Source organism: Boleophthalmus pectinirostris, unplaced genomic scaffold (genome assembly GCF_026225935.1).
Source record: "Boleophthalmus pectinirostris isolate CB_2022bp ecotype Guang Dong unplaced genomic scaffold, ASM2622593v1 HiC_scaffold_4, whole genome shotgun sequence".
NCBI lineage: Eukaryota > Metazoa > Chordata > Actinopteri > Gobiiformes > Gobiidae > Boleophthalmus > Boleophthalmus pectinirostris.
In genome coordinates, this window is record NW_026571353.1 from 1,346,010 (window position 1) to 1,359,710 (window position 13,701).

Here is a 13,701-nt window from a genome sequence, read left to right on the forward strand (position 1 = left end):
ACACACTCAGCACACTCTTACTACAACCATAGTCATTAAAGAGGGAGATTATGCAAAATAGATTTGGAATTTTGTACCATGATGTTTTTCGCTCATCAGACACATGTCTGTAGAGGTTATAGAGTCATCCATGTTTGTTTGAGAACCATAATCTAGTGATCTCTCCTGGGCACTGGTCCATATGGTTCAGTTTAAGACAAAAACATAATACAAAACTGCACACAATAACTTGACAAACCTGACGTGATGTGCAGTAGTTTCATTAGTGGGATGCACACTGATGCTGCTGTGATAGTGCTCTGAAGGGGGGAGTGACTTAATGTGAAGAGGAAAGGGAGGGTCTCAGAGTGTTAAATGGAGAGTAAAACACATATGCAAAATTTACGTTTTATTATAATTATTTTTTAACTTTTTAATTTTTTTATTTTTTTTTTAAAGAAGAACTCCTTTCATTTTATTATTACTTAATTTAGAAGATTAAGAGTGAGAACATCATTTCAATTTTTCATATGTTCATATGGAAATTTGACAATACACTTTTTTTAATTAGATTTTATTTATTTATTTATTTATTTTTTATTTATTTTCACCATGTTAGAATATGGAGATCATCAGTGGCTGTTTTCTCTGGTCCTGAAAGTAAATTTTCCATTAATATTTCCCATAGACTTTTCCAAATATTCAAATTTATTAAGAGTCCATAGGCGTCACAGAGGCTTAGTAGCTACATGCTAACTACTATCCATAAAACAACTGTTTTAAATCCAAAAAGCACATCTGAAACACAAGATTCTGCTAAATGTTTTAATAACTTAACACTTTATATAGTTTCAGAAACAGATTGTAAATAAAAGTATAGGTTTGGTGGTCATTAGTTACAACAGAGGAGATTTATCCCTGAGCAAGCTTTTCAACTTTTATTATTATTATTATTATTATTATTAATTTATTTTTATTTTTATTTTTATTTTTTTAGGGAAGTCTTTGTTGGGCTCCTTGTTCCCTCATTGAGTTCATAGTTGGAGTTGTATTTTGCTTTGTTCACACTGGTTTCAGTAATCCTCTGTAGAAAGTTCTTTGTCTCTGAGCCTCCCCAAACACTTTGTGTGAAACTTCCTGGGATTGTGATGTCATAGATTGAAGCCTGTCTGGTCATGTTCCTCATTTAACTGCTGCCAGTAGAACGTGAGCAGCACCAGATCAGAGCAGACTAAGCACTGAGGCTCATATTTAATGAGGCATTATTTTAAGTTCTAAATCACAAAATGCCAAAGCAAAAGCACTCGAGGCCAGTGTTTAAAAGACAATAACTACAGATGTAATGCATCATCTTTGTACTTTAAAGTCACCATAGACAAAGGCTGCTGCACATCAGAGTAGGCAGGGTTGAGTGTGGGAGAGACTGTTCAAGTCAGTAGGAAGCAGAGTCCAACACCTGCTGCTATAAACCCTAATATTTCTCACCATATTTAAGGGGGAATGGGATCATTTACACACTACACTGTAAAGAAAAGAAACATCACATAATACAATCCTCAGAGTAGATTCATTTCATCCTCAACACCTAAAGCAGAACATCCCTTATGGGCAGTTTCAACATCTACATCACATTTGTAATCGGGAAGAGGACTTTGTAGAACAGGCAGAGGCTGTGTCCAACTGGTTCATAGATGGAGCCTATCAGCCTACAGTGGTCAGAAAAGCCTGTGACAGGGCTCCACCTCCTGATGGATTGGGGCACTTTACTCACTAAACACAATACACAAGATTTAAAGAGCCGTCTCGCCCTGTGTCTGTCACCACTTACAGCACTGGTGCTGAATCGAAAATATTGTCAAGGACAATTGATCTGTACTTCTAAGTGACCCTGTATTAAGCAAAGTTTTTTCCTGAACCTCCTTTATTTACTCTTAGACATACTCCAAATCTCAGAGATAAGTTAATGAACTCTTATCTTCCTCCAGAAAACAAAAGCACATGACTACAAAAACCTACACATTTAAGTGTCTGAACTGTCCTCATTGTCCAAATGTCCTTCAAACAAAAATATTCATGGATGTACACAACAGTAGATCATTCACACAAAATGATTTCATTAGTTGTAACAGTACTCATGTTATATATCATCTGTCTTGTCCTTGTCCAGAAGGTTTCTTCTATATTGGCCGCACTAAAAGGCGTAGGAAAGATCACTTAGCCGAACACAAATATGAGATTAGGATTAAGAACCAGGACGGCCCAATGGCTCACCATTTTGAAAATCATAATAGCAATGACACTCTGCTTCTCATTGAAGTTACTGAACATGTGAAACCACTGACATGAGGTGGAGACAGACTTGAGAAATTAAATCAAAGAGAAACTTTCTGGATTCATAAATGAAGAGCATGTGAACACCGGGGTCTGAACGAGGACTTTGATCTGTCTTGTTTTTTATAAATACTATGTGTACGACCACTGTAGGCTGATAGGCTCTTTATATGTTTTTGCTTGATATATTTTTTCATTATATTATTATTATTAAAAACAATGGGGTGTGCACGCCCATGCACATGTGTATATATGTATATGTGTATATATGTATATGTGTATTGTGTGTATATATATTTTTTCTTTGCCTGTGTCATGTCTTGTGCTGTTGGTCTTACACCTGCTTTGTCTGTCTCTAATCAGCTCCAGTCCTTTGGTTGGTGGGTTTTAGTTAAAGGCCACGCCCTGACGCCCATGTTCTGTTTTTTAATCGAAGCCCTGATGAAGACCAGTTGGGTTGAAACATGTTTGCTTTGGCCATCTAAATAAAGGCCTTTTAACTATATATTTTTCCTCGTGCAATGTTTACTTCTTTTGAGTGCCTGGATTTTGTTGTGTTTAAAAACCTGCTGTAATTGCTTTGCCTAGAATGTTCCACCGTATTAAACTGGTCTGTCTCCAAGACCAAATGTGACCCTGCTCACTTAAAGACTGCATTTTTCAAAACATCTTTGAGCAATAAAAGCACCTGTAATTCAGTAAATGCTAGATGGATAAGTTGCTGTATTGTGGAACATTCCAGGCAAAGGAGCAACATCTCCATGACGACAAGCAGGTCCCCCCAACCCACCAGTAAAGTTGTGTAACGCCCCTTTAATTTTAATACCATAGTCTAAGATGGTCCTTGTGTACTTTTTATTTTCTGTATTTTAAAGACTTGAATTTTTTTTGTAATGAAAGGTGCCATCATTTTTATTTTATCTTAAATATTTTTGTTGTTGTCTGGTACGTAGAATATAATGGAGTGGACTAAGAGTGTCACTGATAGATCATGTCGAGTGGGTTAATACAAGTATTTTAAGACCAAAAGGAGGAGCCTGACAGCAGCAGTCACAGAGAGAGAGGCCATGTATTTACAATACAAAGTAACTCGAGACAGGGTCGATGGAGCCAGAAGCGAGCCATGCTCACTTCCTGTTTGGAGCAGTGGTAGCGGTTAGCTGTGTGCATTTGTATATATTTGTATATATTTGTATATACTCTGCTGGCTGCAGTGTGCAGTACAGTACAGGCTTAGTGTTGGTGTTTGTTTGATGTGATTTTGTGGAGTTTCCAGCTGGTGTCGGGGGGCGCAGGTTTGATATGAGATTCCAAATGAAGCGTGTTTTATGATCAGCCTCCCGGTGTTGACAGGAGAGTGTCCTTGGCCTTGTTGCCATGGTAACAGCCGGGTGATGGGGGCGGGACAGCTCTCACTCAGCTGCAGGGGAAGCTCTCACACAAGGACGGGGATTTTGGCTTCTCACTCTTACTGTTCTGTTGGAGATGTGCTCTGCTCGGGTTTTCATAAGCACTCACCAGGCTGACTGTGGTAGAGTTTTAAGCCTGATGCCCTACCTGTTGCAACCACCCACCTTACCGTGACTGTGATGCATATGTAGTAGGGATGAAGTGCTGGGTTTGCTCTTTGCCACAGAGATATCAGGTCTCGACTTTGATTTCTAGACCAGCTATATTCTTTCATCTTTTGTGCGTTTGCATGTTCTCCTGGTGTCTGGTATGTGCTCTGATTTCTCTATGTGGGAGGAGGCCACTGACTGATCATTTCTGTTGTTTGGACCCACCCGCCTGTCACATGCTGTGGACTGTAGACAGTGGTGGACAGGAGCAGACAGGAGCAGACAGGGGCAGACAGGGGCAGACAGGAGCAGCTCAGTTTTGCTCAGGCTGCAGGACATACTGTGTATGCCCGAGTATGACGTTTAGTGCTCCCTTCCCCCAGTTTCTCCCTCTCCCCCTTTCTTTGCACACACCTCTCTCCTCCTCTCTCCCTCTCCTCTGTTCTCTACACTCATCTCTCACTCTCTCTTCCCAGTCTCTCTCTCTCCATGTCTCTTTGCAGCCAGCAGATAACTGTGTCAGCGACTCTGATTTGCTGACTCTGCAGATTTGCACAGCTACGATTTTGAACACTTGCATTTTGGTCTATTTCAAACTTTCTGAAGAATTATCACAAAATCTATTTGAACCTCACAGTGCAATCATTCATGTGAGTCGTGTCCTCTTCTCCTGCAGGTCCTGCGCACCCACGTGATGGTGCGGGTGAGCGGGGGCTGGGACACTCTGGAGCACTACCTGGACAAACACGACCCGTGCCGCTGCGCTGCCTTTGGTGAGTCTGACATCACTTCCTGTCTCCGGCACAGACTCTGTGACTGTCCCCATGTGCAGGCTTTGTCACACTGGTCTGATCAGTCATGGCCTGGAAATAGCACCCTTTATCCTGAAACGCTACATTTAAAATGTATTCTGGAAATCTTTACATATTTAACTGGTTCATTTTGAACATATGTCACCTCTGCTCTGCAAAAAAAAACAAAAAAAAACCCTGAAAGTCTATTTGGTTATAATCTCCTTATTTCCAAATATAAAGTTAGATTTGAATAGTTCAGACTGATGCACATAGTCTCCTCTAGAATTTTCCCAAAAGCACTAGGAATAGTAATGCTCCACCATACACACTTTAGTTATGAAAAAAGTGGATTTAATGTTTAGTTCCTTTATAAAATTCCGATGTGGGTTCAAATAGGAGGAGGTTAGGGTTTAGGTTAAGGTTAAGGTAAGGATCAGTCTCTAGGAAATGAGTGTAAGTCAAAGTAATGTCATAGAAGCACAGCTGATGTGTGTAAGTTCTGTTGAAGTTCAGCATGATTTTCCTGTGGCTATCATTTATCTTGTGTTGTTGTGCACCAGCTCACCGGTACCACCAGGCCAAAGGCAGCGGCCAGGGTCAGGGGGCCCAGAGCAAGTCCTCCAGCACCCAGTCTTCTCGCTCCACCAGCCCAGGGCCCCACTGGAAGAACGAGCCAATCAGCACCTGTAAAGCGGGCTCCTCCCCCGGCCGGCCCTCTGGCTCCTCCCCCTGCCGTTCGGGCTCCTCCCCCAGCCGCTCCTCTGAGGTAGACAGCCCCGCCCACAGCCTGCTGCCCCGCCCCCCTCGGGACCGCTCCGAACCCCGACACCTCAACCGCCTCAGGTAGGACCTGCTGTGTCAACGCCACACACCACAAGATGGTCTAATCCTGCTTTATTTGAAAATGGACTTTTTTGAACATTTAAGTCGTTGAATTTTCCAGCTGTCGGGTTTGAGCTCACAGTTGCCATTGGTAAATGGAAGCTAGATCATTTGAACTGGTTTTGCATGAGGACAGTATGGTCGTACTTCAGAATTGTCTACAGTGCTATTGAAAGCAGGACTGAGGATCTAATCTTTTCCTAAGTAGTGAAATGCAGTATTCACCTCCCCAGAGCTCAGAGGTGGTCTGAGAGGCCGATGGCACATGCAGCCTCATTTCAACACGGCTTGTTCACTTTCAGTTTATCAAACTGGTGAGCACAGTGTGCATGGGAACTGTTTTAGGATTTAAATTTCTCACATCGTGGTGCATGACATCTATAATCCATAGTATCTCTAGTTTTTGTTTTGTTTTTTTGCAAAATTAGACAAAAGTACACTTAACCCTAGATGTTATTTTCCAGTATTGGTGAGTAAGTCTTTATTTCTATAGCACTTTTCACAGACATTTTTGTCACAAAGACTCTTTACAGAGCATTATTCAGCATTATTTATTCACTCTGTACCTGGTGATGGTAAGCTACTCTTGTAGCCACAGCTGCCCTGGGGCAGACTGACAGAAGCGTGACTGCCATGCAAATCAGCGCCAACAGTCCCTCCGACCACCACCATCACTCACACACACACCACTTTCATACTAGACAATGAGGGTGAAGTGTCTAGCCTAAGGACACAGTTATTACCACTAGCCCCAGTGTTAATTTCCACCTGTAAACCCTGATTGAGTGTATTTAACTGACTTTGACTCAACTGTTCTGGACACCTGTAGCATGTTTTGGGTTGATGGGGGAAACCGGAGCACCCGGAGGAAACCCATCCAGACACGGGGAGAAACATGCAAACTCCACACAGAAAGGCCCGAGCGACCCGGGGATCGAACCCTGAACCATCTTGCTGTGAGGCATGAGTGCTAGCCACCAATAGTGGTGGGAGAGCATTTGCCATGAGTACCTAGCTGGAGGTATGTTCCATAAAGATAGTCTAAAGATTGGCTGTTCCTGTCACTGTGAGCAGTGTTTGTTTGGTCCCAAACACCCTGTCAGTGGGTGCACCTGCCGTGTGTGCACCTGCAGAGGCTCAGACAGACTACATTAATCCTGCCCCAGGTGACCAGGTGACAGGGCCAAACACTGCTCCAGCACTCCCCCTACTGGCTCAGAACAGGCTCCCGAAGCACTAGGGACGTGATCGTTTGTCCAAATCAATATGTGCAACTTTTACTCCACACCACAAAATCTGCACGTTAATAATCTCCAAACGCCTCAGTGTAAACATTTAACCATAAGGGACATGACGAGGCAGAGCAGGTGGAGAATCAGCAGGAGAATGGACTCTGCATGATCTGGTTCTTCTTCCCGGAATCTTCTACAGTAGGGAATTAATCAAATCAGTCTGGACAAGCAGATCACACCACTCAGCCAAGTTACAGGTCACATCTGTGGAGAGGTGACCTAGGACTGCTCGACTATGGTAAATAATGTGAGGACAGGAGGAGAAGTGAGGAGAGGAGGAACAGTGAGGACAGGAGGAGGAGGAACAGTGAGGACAAGAGGAGGAGGAACAGTGAGGACAGGAGGAGGAGGAACAGTGAGGACAGGAGGAGGAGGAACAGTGAGGACAGGAGGAGGAGGAACAGTGAGGACAGGAGGAGGAACAGTGAGGACAGGAGGAGGAGGAACAGTGAGGACAGGAGGAGGAGGAACAGTGAGGACAGGAGGAGGAGGAACAGTGAGGACAGGAGGAGAGGAACAGTGAGGACAGGAGGAGGAACAGTGAGGACAGGAGGAGGAGGAACAGTGAGGACAGGAGGAGGAGGAACAGTGAGGACAGGAGGAGGAGGAACATTGAGGAACAGGAGGAGGACAGGAGGAGGAGGAGGAACAGTGAGGACAGGAGGAGGACAGGAGGACAGGAGGAGGAACAGTGAGGACAGGAGGAGGAGTGAGGACAGGAGGAGGAACAGTGAGGACAGGAGGAGAACAGTGAGGACAGGAGGAGGAGGAACAGGAGGAGAGGAGTGAGGACAGGAGGAGGAACAGTGAGGACAGGAGGAGGAACAGTGAGGACAGGAGGAGGAGGAGTGGACAGGAGGAGGAACAGTGAGGACAGGAGGAGGAGGAGTGAGGACAGGAGGAGGAGGAACAGTGAGGACAGGAGGAGGAACAGTGAGGACAGGAGGAGGAGGAGTGAGGTGAGGACAGCCAGAGACGACGCTGCAAAACATTTGTCTTTGTCACGGTCCTCACTGAAGGTCAGCACGAATTCAATGTGTGTTTTCGAGTGGACTTTACTCTCTGTTTTCCTCTTATGAGTGACATCAGCACACACACGGGGCTTGTATAGTAAAGTCGTGTGTGTGTGTGTGTGTGTGTGTGTTTGTGTGTGTGTGTGTACATGAGCTCTGTGCCGTGCTTTGGCCCACCTCCTAAAACCAGGTCAAAGTCCCACCCGTGCTGTGTGTGGGAAAGGTTTGACTGCGCTCACACTGGACAAACATTCCACACTTTAGGGGTGATCTGTGCTTGGGCACGGTTCTATATTATAATATCTATCTACCTTTCAACTCAATTATATGAGTTTGGAGGTTGTTTGATACACAAATCAAAATTGCGATTAAAAATCAATTAACTGCACAGCCTTAAGGTGACCACCCTCATTATAAGAATGCATGTTTTAAAGTTTTTTGCAGCTGAAACACCTGTGATTGAACAAATGCAATATATATCTATTTAAAGCCATACTATGGAGCGTTCCAGGCAAATTGCATTTCGGCAGAGACAGACAAGTAGTGGATCACCCTTTTAAAAAGGTTCCATACATAGTGCACCAATAAGTGTGTTCGTTTAGCCTGTAGACCAGGGGTGTCCAAACTTTTTTCATCAAGGGTCACCTATCTAAACACAGATGAAGCAGAGGGCTGATCGAGGGCCGTGGACTGGTGCTCAATACAGTGAATAATTGAAATATGTGCATGTTTAACACGTTAGAATGAATCATCAGTCTTTACTCATGCTAAGATCCTTAAAACCACACAACAAATATTAAATATTAGCTCAATCAAGGTAGATTTAAAAAAAAAAACTTGCAGCAAAAGATACATTTTTAATTGATGCAAGGTCATTTGGGCCAATTCTCCTGGTAGACTGAGGGCCAAGAAAAATTTGTCTTAGGGCTGCATTTGGCCCACGGACCATAGTTTGGACATGCCTGCTGTAGACTTTGGGCAGAAGTTTTAGTGGTTCATAGCACTTTTCAAAAATATCCAAAATGAGTTACTAATTGATGCCAACACTAAGCTCAAAAGTAGATACAAATTTTTCACAGATATCAATACTAAAAGAGTCTCACTGACAGGAGAGAAATGAACCTTTCCTGAATGTGTTTAGAATGATGTTGAGCTGCATCAGAACAAGTGTCAGAGCACACAGACTAGTACACACACGGACCAACATGAACCTACTGCACCACTGACCATTACACACATATAAGACACATGGGAAAAGAAAAGCAAGTGCTACCATTTAAAGATTCTATTGTTTAAAGAAAGAGTGTTCTTTATTATCATTGTGGGTCAGTATTGAGTTTTGAGTCTATTTCTTGGTGTAGAAATAGAGTTTGAAATGTTAGGATTGCGACAGTACTGGTTTAAAGTGTCGTGGTTGGCTTGGTTCTGCTGCAGGACATGGAGGGATGAGGCTCAAAGGCACAATGGCAGGGCCCGTGCGCTTTAGCCCTTTGGACAGAGCTCTAATCTGACAGGGCAGACACTCCCGCTGTGGGGAAGTAGGTCAACAGGTGGAGCCAGACATCAACACCAGCTAATTATGTCTGCAAATAGATCGAATTAACAGCATTGCTTCATCTTGAATACATCCCCCCAGTCTCCCTTATCAGATGCCCTTCCATCCTCTTGTATCCTTGTGTGTCAGCTTCCCTCCCACCCCTCGATATCGTTCTGTGTCAGATGCCCTCCCATACTCCTCTAACCCTGTGTGTCAGATGCCCTCACCTGGCCTTGCTTGACTAACCTAGGACTGATTCCAGGACTGAAACAGGAGGACTAAAATGGGACTAAAATGGGACTAAAGCGGGACTAAAACGGGACTTAAACAGGACTAAATTGGGACTAAAACGGGACTAAAACGGGACTAAAATGGGACTAAAACAGGACTAAATTGGTACTAAAACAGGACTAAATTGGGACTAAATTGTGACTAAAACAGGACTTAAACAGGACTAAATTGGGACTAAAACGGGACTAAAACGGGACTAAAATGGGACTAAAACAGGACTAAATTGGTACTAAAACAGGACTAAATTGGGACTAAATTGTGACTAAAACAGGACTAAAACAGGACTAAAACGGGACTAAAACGGGACTAAAACGGGACTGAAACTGGACTAAATTGGGACTAAAACTGGACTAAATTGGGACTAAAACTGGACTAAATTGAGACTAAAACAGGACTAAATTGGGACTAAAACAGGACTAAATTGGGACTAAAACAGGACTAAATTGGGACTAAAACAGGACTAAAACAGGACTAAAACGGGACTAAAATGGGACTAAATTGGGACTAAAACAGGACTAAAATGGGACTAAAACGGGACTAAAACAGGACTAAAACGGGACTAAAATGGGACTAAAACGGGACTAAAACAGGACTAAAACGGGACTTAAACAGGACTCACTGTCGGGACAAGCTCGGAGGTGACCGCACCTTGGGCCATCGCCCAATCGTGCTTTGCGGAGTCAGGGTTCTCTCTCTCTTAAGTCCAAAATAAGTCCTGGTTTAGACCTGGTTTAGTCCTGGTTTAGTTCTGGTGTAATCCTGGTTTAGTCCTGACCCAGTCCTGACCTGCCTGTGTGTAATCACTACCGCAAAATTCCAGAATGTTAAAACCCGCCCGATTCCGCAGCTATTTTCCAAACCCAACCCAGTGCAGGACTCTGCTACAGCTGCGTAACTTTTACCTTCCTTCAGCGTGTCCAGAAGTCCAACTTTTTGTGCGATAGTTTGCATCTTCCTCGGCCTTTTGGGTGCGAGCGTAGGAGCCTTTGTCGGTGCAGAACGTTTCGTCGACATTGTGGATTTTGTCTGAGAGAAAACCTACAAACATACAGCACTTCAGAATCACACTGATAGAGAGCGAACATTTATGTAAAGCTGACAGCTGAACACATTCTGTACTGTACAGGAGACACGGCACGGAGGAGAGTGATTAACAATGGTCTACAGCTGATCCACGAAACAGAGAGACCGCGAAAAATGAACCCCCGAAATAGTGAGGAACGACTGTATACAATTTAGACAAGCTTTGGCCCTGGTTTGACCCACATTGTGGTCGCTAAGTAACAGTTATGGAATTATCTCTACATATCTATAGAGATGTAACGATATCCAAATTTCCTGGTATGATATTTTTACAACATACATCTCATGGTACTATACTGATTGTGATAAAAAACTGTGAATATGCTACTTTGTCCTTTAAAAATGTGTCAGCTTCCCTCCCACCTGTCTACATCCTTGTGTGTCAGATGCCCTCACATACTCCTCTAACCCTGTGTGTCAGATGCCCTCCCAGCCTCCTATATCCCTGTGTGTTAGATGCGATCCCACCCTTCTATATTCCTGTGTTGCCCTACAATCCCTCTGTATCCTTGTGTGTCAGATGCCCTCCCATCTTTCCTGTATCCCCGTAGCGTTTAACTGGGATCGCATCAGGTCAAATGTCTCGAGTTAATCCGCAGATGTTGTGTTGTGTCAGATGCCCCCCGGTTGGAGAAATCCAGCGGGAGAGTGGAACCTGTCACTGATAGAAATGATCAGGGAAAACATTTGTGGAATTTCCTGGTCATTTTTTTTCTGTCAAGTATTCCGATTAGATTTGCGATTTATCTTTCAGCATTCAGAGTTCACATTATAAACATTTGACTGACAGACTAATACAAGAATCACATGGCAGAACATGTTTGTACAGATCTAAAGTACAGAGGGAGCAGTTTTTATGCACAATAAGACAAGAGATTTTGATGTTTGTGGAGGAAATTTGAATTTGAATTTATTTGTTTGGAGGATAAGCCCCTTGAGATGTCTCGCCATCTCGTTTTTGAGGGGGTCCTCATAAATACAATGACAAAAGACAGATACAGTAGGACAGACAGTAGGAGACATAAATTCAAATAAGCATCAAAACGACAAAATCAACACAACCACAAACACACACACAGTCACACACTCACTCACGCTTGACTGTCTGACACATAAGAAAATACATTTGGAAAAAAAACGAATAAATAAAAAAAAAAAAAAATAATAATAATAATAATAATAATAATAATAATAATAAAACAGAGTTCAAAGATAATCACAGAATACAACAAGATGAAATGAATGATACTTCAAAAATTGCATCCTTTGTGATTTGCTAATTGCTTTGATTCATATTGAGATTTATTTTGCAGCTCTAATTATTACGTTTTTTAGTCACGTCAGTACAATTTAATACAAAACATAGCCCGTTTTATTCTTCCAACATCTTCAGTCTGCTCCAAACAAAAAATATTGAAAATCAGACACTAATCTATTGTAAAACTAGAATAGAAATTATATATTCATTTGAGCAGGTATTGATACTAAAATAATCCCACTGACAGGACAGAAACAAACCTCTCCTGAATGTTTTTAGAATGTTGAGCTGTGCAGAACAAGTAGAAGAGCACATCGACTAGAATACACACATGAACCACTATAGAACTTTAATGTTGAAAATCACTTTCTATTGTCTAAAGAGTGTTTTTTGTTTTGTTATTGTGGTATCAGAATCGATATTGAGTGACCAGCCTGTTCCTTAGTATCAAAATTTAGTTTAAAATGTTCACATCGTGACAGCACCAGCCCATTCAAAGTGCAATTTCAGTTTGATTGCAATTCTAATTATTATGTTTTTTCAAGCCAGTTATTAGTCACACCATTTCCTTTTAACACAAACAACAGCCTAATTCTCTTTTTTCAAATACTTCCACACAACAGGCCTTTACTGACTGAGGACTGGCTGTAGACCTCTCCTTTAGAATCATGATGAAAATAATGTGTGCTGTGTGTGTATGCTGTGTGTATGCTGTGTGTGTGCTGTGTGTGTGCTGTGTGTATGCTGTGTGTGTGCTGTGTGTGTATGCTGTGTGTTGTGTGTTGTGTGTGTGCTGTGTGTGTGTGTCTGTTGTGTGCTGTGTGTGACCAGTGCGTGACAGCGGCCCCTCAGCTCGGCTCACAGGACCATAATCCCTGACTCTGAGTTTGTATCTCCACTAATCCTCGACCTCTGACCCCTCTGTGGTCACTCACGGCCCTCGCTGTGTCCAGGCGACAGTCTGCAGCACTAACATAGACAGCCTCTAGTGGTGGTAGATGAGAATACAACTAGAGCCCGGCTGGCTGTAGTTCAGCATAAAATAAATAAACCAGGACTAATCTTGCGCTTGAGAGACAGAGAGAGATAGAAACTGAGTCCTGACACTCAGTCCTGGTTCAGTTTTGGTTTAGTCCTGTTTTACACATGGTTTAGTCCTGGTTTAGACCTGGTTCAGTTCTGGTTTAGTCCTGCTTGCAACAAAACAATCTGAAGAGTCATTTGAGAGCCGAAAGAGCCAGCTGCTTTTAGTGAGCCGAGCCAAAAGAGCCTGTTCTCTAAAAAGAACTGGAATACCCAACACTAGTGTCTAGAATGTGATGCAAAAATGCCATAATTCCGATCTACTGTCTGTAAATATGACATAAAGAGGCAGAATAACAATAAATGTTTCCTAAATAAGCCCAATTTAAAATCCACTAGAGCCAAACCTCAAGATTTACAGTGACTAAATATATTGGCGATTATATCAGCAGCTCCAACTCCCATTTTATCGGTTTCATATCGGCCACAACAAAATCCATATCGGTCAGACCCTAAATACAACCGGGCTGGGTTAGACAGTCCAATTACAACTGTGTATGAACTGTGTATGGATCTGTTGACAGATATGAGCTAAACATGTGTAAATCAAATACAGCCTTTACTGATAACAAGTGTATTGCTGATTTACTCTTAATTAC

General features: G+C 42.7%; 1 protein-coding gene across 1 annotated transcript in view; it reads left to right on the forward strand.

Moving 5' to 3' along the window:
- The window catches only part of gas2l1 (growth arrest-specific 2 like 1), a 58,627-nt gene that overhangs the window by 42,076 nt on the left and 2,850 nt on the right, over nt 1-13,701 (forward strand). The window contains exons 3-4 of the mRNA XM_055161459.1: nt 4,546-4,642; nt 5,224-5,506. Of these exons, the coding sequence (XP_055017434.1) occupies nt 4,546-4,642; nt 5,224-5,506 (380 nt within the window). The remainder of the gene's footprint in view (nt 1-4,545; nt 4,643-5,223; nt 5,507-13,701) is intronic.